The sequence below is a fragment of the Pundamilia nyererei genome, unplaced genomic scaffold (genome assembly GCF_000239375.1).
Source record: "Pundamilia nyererei isolate P.nyererei 1_Seehausen unplaced genomic scaffold, PunNye1.0 scaffold00485, whole genome shotgun sequence".
Classification (NCBI taxonomy): Eukaryota; Metazoa; Chordata; class Actinopteri; order Cichliformes; family Cichlidae; genus Pundamilia; species Pundamilia nyererei.
The window spans coordinates 104,014-112,200 of record NW_005187886.1 but is presented as its reverse complement, the minus strand read 5'-3'; the positions used below and the strand labels follow the sequence as shown (position 1 = coordinate 112,200).

General features: G+C 36.2%; 2 protein-coding genes across 3 annotated transcripts in view; one reads left to right on the top strand and one right to left on the bottom strand.

Annotated features, from left to right (window-relative positions):
• pdzph1 (PDZ and pleckstrin homology domains 1) overlaps window positions 1-3,229 on the top strand; it is a 17,106-nt gene extending 13,877 nt beyond the window's left edge. The window contains exons 12-13 of the mRNA XM_005753955.1: window positions 1,543-1,678; window positions 2,116-3,229. Coding sequence (XP_005754012.1) covers window positions 1,543-1,678; window positions 2,116-2,215 — 236 coding nt within the window. The 3' untranslated portion in view covers window positions 2,216-3,229. The remainder of the gene's footprint in view (window positions 1-1,542; window positions 1,679-2,115) is intronic.
• A 3,453-nt stretch (window positions 3,230-6,682) lies between these two features.
• macir (macrophage immunometabolism regulator) overlaps window positions 6,683-8,187 on the bottom strand; it is a 5,517-nt gene continuing 4,012 nt past the window's right edge. Inside the window, exon 2 of one of the 2 annotated variants that reach the window (XM_005753953.1) lies at window positions 6,683-8,152. In XM_005753953.1, the coding sequence (XP_005754010.1) occupies window positions 7,494-8,135 (642 nt within the window). In that variant the 5' untranslated portion in view covers window positions 8,136-8,152 and the 3' untranslated portion in view covers window positions 6,683-7,493. The remainder of the gene's footprint in view (window positions 8,153-8,187) is intronic. The other variant, XM_005753954.1, reaches the window with a different exon arrangement.

Below are 8,187 nucleotides of genomic sequence, written 5' to 3'. Positions count from 1 at the left end.
TTCCACTTGACTTTTTTGTTCCATAACCCTCAGGATCATTTAAGAAATTCCAAATGACTGTCTTACTGCATCCCACCTCAGCCGTGATGGTGCGCTGCGAGAGACCCTGCAAAATATGATTTTAAACTTTTGATCGGGAGTGTACTACAGGTGAATTAACAGCTTACTGAGCTTTATGCAATAGCAAATATTTTCGTCTCTGTACACTAAAGGTAATAGTTATAGGAATAGAAATAGAAATTCAACTTCTTTTCTCAAAATAGAATTACTTTTGTCAAAAGTGTAACTTTAGTCTTAAAATGATCGATAATATTCTTTTTTCTTAATGTGGCCCTAGTACTCGTCTGTACATTTAGAGTGGTGTTATTATTACTTATCTGCTCCTCTGTGTATTAGGAATTCAATTGAGTTTTTTAGAGACACTTCTACTGCCCCAGTTTTTAAATTCCAAGCCAATCTCATAGCAAAACTTGGTATATTCATTAGAAAAGCAAACTATACGCTCATTTTCATTAATAGGTTTATTTGTGTCAGTTATCATGACTTTATAACCTATACATTTCTATAGGAGTAAATAAACTGCCACAGGAGTGTTTTAAAATCTGTCTGTGAAAATTTTTAACTCTTTGGTCATGTTATTCTTGTCCTATTTTATTCCTCTTTTATGTTGGGGAAACAAATAAATCTTCACTCTAAAAAATACTGTTCTCATAAACTTTGTTCATGCTCTTTATCTCAACAACACACTTGACGGGGAAACGTTAATGTGACACAACAAAAAACATCAGCGCTATCATCAGCATTGGCTGTTTCTGATAAGCTGGCAACAGTCAACAAGGCTGATTTTCAGCTCATATATATATATATATGTGCATCCACAGCAAGCGGCAAGTTGACAGCCTATTTCATGAACTGGTGAATCAAAATAAGGATCGAATAAAGGCTCAAAGGAATTCTGTATATTAAATAATGGATCTCTGTGGGTTTGTTAGACCCATGTTCAACATGATACAGATGTTCTAAAACAGGTCTGTGTGCAATGGTGAGAAACAATTTATTGTATACACTCTTCTCTAATTGGCCAGAAACTGTAGGACAGAAACATACTTTTTCACCTTGGTCTTATATAAATTATTGTAACAGCCACCGTGGAGCTTTTTTACTTTTTGTTTCATATTAGTTTTATGCCTTACCAGCATGAATGTAATGACATAAATACAATGTAAAATGTCACTAATGTTTATTCCCATTTTTATTTTTTAGGTAAGGACAAGAAAGCCAATCACTCAAACCTATTGGTTATGTCTCACAGTGTTTTGTCCCTTAAAATCTCACTTCACGTGTCTGCATAACCACTTACCAGTTAAATGAAATTCCTTTTATAATAAATGCTGAAAGCTGGTTTCGCTCTTTTGATTGACAAAGGAAAGCAAATACATGACCTGCTGCTGCGAATGAATGATCTGGTCTGGTGAAACTTCCATTATGACTACATTTGTGAAAAAAATGGAACATATATTCATCTTATCATCATTTCTTCAGGTGGCATCTACCTTCAGGGTTACATGGTGCGAGAGCAGTCTTATGGAGCCAAGAATTCAATCATTGAGCTGAAACCTCCATCTGATGAGTTCAGAACTTTCTACCTGTGTGCTGAAAACGCAAATGAAAATAAACGGTGAGGAGCTGACTCTTGTTTTATTTATACTAGTTCCTTAGTACTAGAAACAGCAACCCCTGTGATCTTGCACTTAGTACACCTGTGTCAGTATAAGAGAGCTTTGTATGGGTGCGGTTTAGGTATCAAAAGTGACTGACTTGTAACAGCGTCTTCTATTTGACCCAACAACGCCAGGGACTGTGGTGACATTCTGTTACTCTATTTGTACACAAAGACATCTTTCTAGTGTGTTTTTGTTGTGTCTGCTTCTCAGTGTGCTGCTGCTGCTTCTGCCCTCCGACTCTCCACTCTCTATCCCAGTGTGCTGCTTAAATTAGACGACAATTGCAGGATTTATCAAACTATCTCGTACATAAGCTTTTTAAAATATTAATATTTTTAAAAACAACAGTTGAAAGATGCTGTCATGTTGATGTTTCTGTTTTTCTTTACAGATGGATTATAGCTATCAAAGCTTCAATAAAGAAGTGGCTGCCTTTACACCAGGCACTTCAGCACTACATGAATGGACCACCAGAAGAGACCAGAATGTGATTGAACATGTGTCTGTAAATACTGACAGAATCTTGTGGATCACTGATTAAGCCTCCTGTTTGCAGACTGCTATACTTTCCATATGTGAGGGACAAGATTATTTATTTGATTTTTCTTTCTTCTCTTTTTTTTACACTGCTTACTTTCAGCCTCGTTCATTTTTTATAATTCATTGTGGATTTTTGCAATGGATTCTAATTTTTTAGATCAAGGTTGTATACGCAAACAAATGAGGCGTAAAATTTATACTCTATAAATAAATTTTATTATGATTAAAAAACAGTCACATGGGAAAAGTCAGTACATCGCTAAACGGTTCAAATATCACATCGATCACCTTCATCTGTGTAGACTGTATTAAAAGGATTACATGTGTGTTTCCATTTCCTGTGATGTATTATTTTACCTAACTAATCTTATACCTAAAAATACCTTATACCTTTTCATTGTTTTTAAACAACCATGTTCTTTTCCTTTGAAAGCATCCTTTACACGTCCTGTATGCCTGTCTCTATAGACAGCACCAACTACTTAAGAATGCTGAGGATTTTGCAGGACGGTGACATCAGGCTTATAGGCAAAATAATATCTGGATATTAATAAAATTACTTCTGATATTTTTCATTTTCTTAAAGGAAATGTGAGTCATTTTATTGTTTTCTGTGTGCACGTACTTCAGTTAAAAAATTTTTTTAGATAGCTTCGTAAAACAATTCACAAGATTAAAATTAACAACAGACTCAGTGAAAACAAAAAGATATTGATTACATCAGTTTAGCTAATTGCCCTTTAATCTTTAGCCATTTTGTTCTGTACTTCATTTATACTGTGTTGTGAATTCCAAAAGCTCTTTGGGCAGGTTTCATTTTTTAAAATTTTTTATATCACATGTTGACATTTCTATGCTTTTATATTAATATGGTGTTTTTATACCAGTTTTCCTTTTGATACTTCCCCCCCACTGTAGAACAGACAGAAATGTATTACTGTCACTGTAATAAATTCTACAATCAAGTCCTGAGATTTTGCTTCTTACATTTAATTACCATCCATTTCTTACAAATGTTATGATTCAAATTAAATTAATTTATGAACTCTTTCTGCAATCAGTATCTTCCTCAAGGACACTTTGGCATGCAGGGATTGAACCACCAAACCTCGGATTAGGAGATGTGCTACTAATAGAGTTTCTTGAATAATAAATAGTAAGATATTCCTGCTTTACGTAGGGCTTTTTTGTAGAACAACAGAATAGAGTAGAATTTTTTCCAGTCTAAATGACGATCCTCTAATGTAGTGAGATGCAATTTCCTCTCCAATTTGCAAGTTTTCTGCTTGTATTTTATTGTCTTGTATTATGTGTTGTATTACTGGCCTTTGAACATTTTGTTCCTTCTACTATAGTCACTCTGAGCTGTGTGTCTTCTACATGGTAGTCTAGCTGACAGTGAGCTGTTCATGCCCCTTGCACACAACCTTCTATTAAAGTGACTGCATGCAGTTCAGAATTGAGACTTAATGCGCAACTAAGTAAGATAGTGGGATGACTTTTTTTTTTTTTTTTTAAAGTGACCCAAGTTCTTTATGAAGTCATCATATTCAATCATTATTGGGGTGTCTCCAAAAGCAGCTTTCAATACAGCCACATTGTCAAATAATCTTTTACTGCAACATTTACAGTGATCTCCATCGCGCTCAATAGATAAAAACTTTAGAAAACTTCTTTTTTTTTATCAGCTGAAAGAAATAGGAACATTTTAAAAAGTGATCACAATAAAGTACAAAAAAGAACTTGGCTACACAGGAGATCTACATTACCTTTCACAGCATATCACAGACTGTCTGGCTATTTAAACTGTTGTATAAACTACTGAATTTCACATCCTCTACTGCCAAAGGTTTTTCTTTTAGGTAAAAATTTATACCTAACTTAAGTCACTCATATTGCTAATTAATATTTGTTCCCATCAAGACAAACATTAAAGTTCATAGAGGAAGGTGTAGTGTAACATGTTAAGAGATCACTAATGTCAGCTCACACAACAACATTAAAAATGTGAAAGTCTTTTTTTTTTTTTATTATATTGTTATATTATCATAACCACTGCATTATTATTTTGTTTCCACCAAGTATTTGTGGATAAAGTGAAATGCACTTAAAAAAGAAATGAAAATACACTTGTTGAAAGGACATTTTGCAGACTACCCAATTTGAATTTGCTTCATCTGAGTCTGGGCCAAGTTGAGAATATTCGTATTATAAATATTCAGAAAGAACTAACTTAAAATTCTCTTTCTTTACACAGCTTTTTAGACAAAAACAACACTTTCTAAAAGCTAAATTCATTTAGAAATGTGCTTGTTTTGATCATTACATAATTAATATTACAGTATTTATGATGTTTTAAATGGTAATAATTATTGCTCATCATAATTCATAATTTCTGGCTCTCAGATTGTATTAGAAAGTTACAGTGGCATACAGCAATGCGACTGACATGCTCTATGGCTCTGACCTGAGAATGTTGAGATAAACGGTCTCACAGATTGCACCTCAGATTATTTCATTTTACGCAACAGAACTTGGGAGATGCCATTATAACATTAAATTTAGATTTCACAAAGGCTTGTTACAGCTTAAATTAATACATTTTACACTGATAAATGTAACAAAAAACACAAGTTCTGAAACAAGAATTCACAATTTCAATTCTTTCAAAGAAGCATGTCCAACGGTGCATACTCAAGGGGTGTACAGATCTGTAAGTGTTTAATGGCTTACTTATATATACAATACTGTTGTTGTAGTGTTTTCTATAGGAACACATAGTTAGTGCCATGGTGGTGACAGAAGCAGAGAATTCCAGAGACAGTCTGTAGCACATATCCAACAGTGCAATACGTCCAGAAAAAAAGTGTTCTGCAACAGAGGGACTGAAAACTCAACCATTACGAGCTGTAAGGGAAATCTACACACTTATTAAAAACACATCTCACATCTGTACATACTGCCGTCATGAACAATGCAGAAAACAAATGATGCACTGATACATATTTGCTACAATAAGCAATAAAGATTTACAAGAAGTGAAGTGACACTCTCTCACACTCTATCTGTAGTGGAAGACACATGGTCATTTGGTTGAATTTCATCAAACTACACGATAATCCTCCATTCTGTCCAGTGTGGCTGCAAATTGAGTCTCTTAAAGAAGCATGGCAAACTCTGCATCCCTCTAAAATTCTTTCTCATGCCTTTCAGTCACATTAGTAAGCGATACCAGCGGTCTAAGGAGATGACCAAATAATTGAAGCATCCTTAGTTAAAGTCTGACTGGAGATATTTTACATGTCTTTCCTCTGTCATTTATATTTACCACCTTTCATCAGTTATTGGATTCAATCAAAAGTGAAAGTACATACACTACCAGTCAAAAGTTTGGACACACCTTCTCGTTCAATGGTTTTTCTTTATTTTCATGAACATTTACATTGTAGATTCTTGCTGAGGGCACCATAACTGTGAATGAACACATGTAGAATTATGTAGTAAACAAAAATGTGTGAAATGACTCAAAAGATGTTTTATACTTTAGAATCTTCAAAATAGCCACCTTTTGCTTTGATTACTGCTTTGCACACACTTGGCATTCTCTCGATGAGCTTCATGAGGTCGTCACCTGAAATGGTTTTCCAACAGTCTTGAAGAAGTTCCCAGAGATGCTGAGCACTTGTTGGCCCTTTGCCTTCACTCTCATCCCAAATGATCTTGGGTTTAGGTCAGGTGACTGTGGAGGCCAGGCCATCTGCACTCCATCACTCTCCTTCTTGGTCAAATAGCCCTTGTGCAACCTGGAGGTGTGTTTGGGGTCCTTGTAATGTTTTCAAAAATAAATGATTGTTCAACTAAACACAAACCAGATGAGATGGCGTGTTGCTGCAGGATGCTGTGGTAGCCATGCTGGTTCAGTGTGCCTTCAACGTCACCAGGAAAGCAGCCCCACACAAAGACACGGCGAGTGGAATCAAAGATCTCAAATTTGGACTCATCAGACCAAAGTACAGATTTCAACGGGTCTAATGTCCATTCCTTGTGTTTCTTGGCCCAAACAAATGTCTTCTGCTTGTTACTTTTCCTTAGTATTGGTTTCTTAGCTATTTGACCATAAAAGCCTAATTTGAACATAGATGTTCTGCTACTGGGACTGTTAGGTGGCATTTATCTGGGCTCTAATCTGAGGTGCTGTTAACTTGCATCAACTTATCCTCAGCAGCAAAGGTCACTTCCTGGGGCGGTCCTCATGCGGGCCAGTTTCATAGTAGAGCTTAGTGATTTTTGCGGCTTCACTGGGGCACGTATTGGAAGTTTTAGCAATTTTCCATCTGACTGACTTTCAGTTCTTAAAGTAATGATGGACTGTTGTTTCTCTTTACTTAGAATTCATATTATGGGAAGAACCAATCAGCTAACAGTTGGGCTCTCAGCTGTGTACCAACCTGACTTCTGCACAACGCAACTCTTCCTATAATGTGGAAAGTTGTAAAAATAAAGAAAAACCATTAAATCAGAAGGTGTGTCAAAACGTTTAAATGGTAGTGTAAGCACTGATAATTATTATATTTGTGCATCATTATGGACAGAGGGAAAAAAAAAAACCTCTTAAAAGCACATGGCATATCTTATATTACGACAAACTTCAAGTGGCATGTTTTTTTTGTTTTTAATTGATTTACTTACATTACTGTAAATTAGAGCGTGGAAATCATATTGACATCTAAACCAACAGTACTACATCAATAAATAAATACGTAAATAAATGTGCAACATACAATAACGTTATATTGTTAATTTGACAACTCCAAATGCAGTTCCTTAATGTCAAACAAACAAGAACAGTCACAGTAAAACTATTGTACTGATGTCAACGGTGCATTTTAAAGCTGATACTGTATGTGATATGTGCTTTCTCAGCTATAAGCTGGTATAATAGTGTGTATCCAACCATTACAAACACACAACAATGCCAATAAAAATTGTCAATAAATAGGTCCATCAGTTATTGCTAAATTTATATAATTCAATTTTTTAACCTCAAAAACCTCATAATGCTAAGCATACAGAACAAGGTAAACCCCCCAACTAATAATAGAACAAGATTATCATCAGACTGTCTCCTTAAAGAACTGTTTATAATCATAGTAGAAAGAAACAAGTCTAGAAATAGCACCTAAATACCCCAGAGGATGAAACACATCTAAAAAAAGTTTCACTGTGCTTTCATGTCTTGTTTCTGGTAAACACACGCTCCCCTCGTAGGTTGAGGTGCTGCAGTTGGTACTGTAGCACTTCAGTGTCTGATGACTCTTTGATACTTATTTTGTCCAGATTAAGGTAGTCAAGAGACTTGGACTGGGCACCTTTACTTTTAAGCAAACAGAGTGGTAGTGGAGCATGCAGAGCCCTCCCAGACTCGCCGTGGGCCAGAGATCTGAGGAAGGTGTCGCTCGAACTGGGCATACGCCTTCGTCTTCGTCCATTAGTAGCAGGAATGTCGTATGGTTGGTAGTACCGGCCTTTGGCTTTGAAAATACGTGAAGACCGGTGGATGCCCAGGTCCACAGACTTAGGGACAGTGCTCTTGATGGAGCTGGACACTGCATCTGATACACGGGCCTTCTCAGGATTACCTTCTGACCACTTGTGGGCCAGTTTGAGCAGCTCCTCACCAGTGGTGAAGCCCACCAAATAGTTTGAGTCCATGTGGAGAATCTGGTATCCTGCAACAGTACCTCTGATTGGTGAACATGGGGTGCTGGCACAGCGAGGTCTCTCTGCTTCTGGTTTCAATGTGGCTTTGATGTCAGTTGTAGGAAGAATGGAGACACGTGTCCTGGATACTCCACTTATATCCATTTCCATCGTTACAGATATCCTGACTGATCAAAAGGTTAAAAAAAGAAAGAAAAAAAAA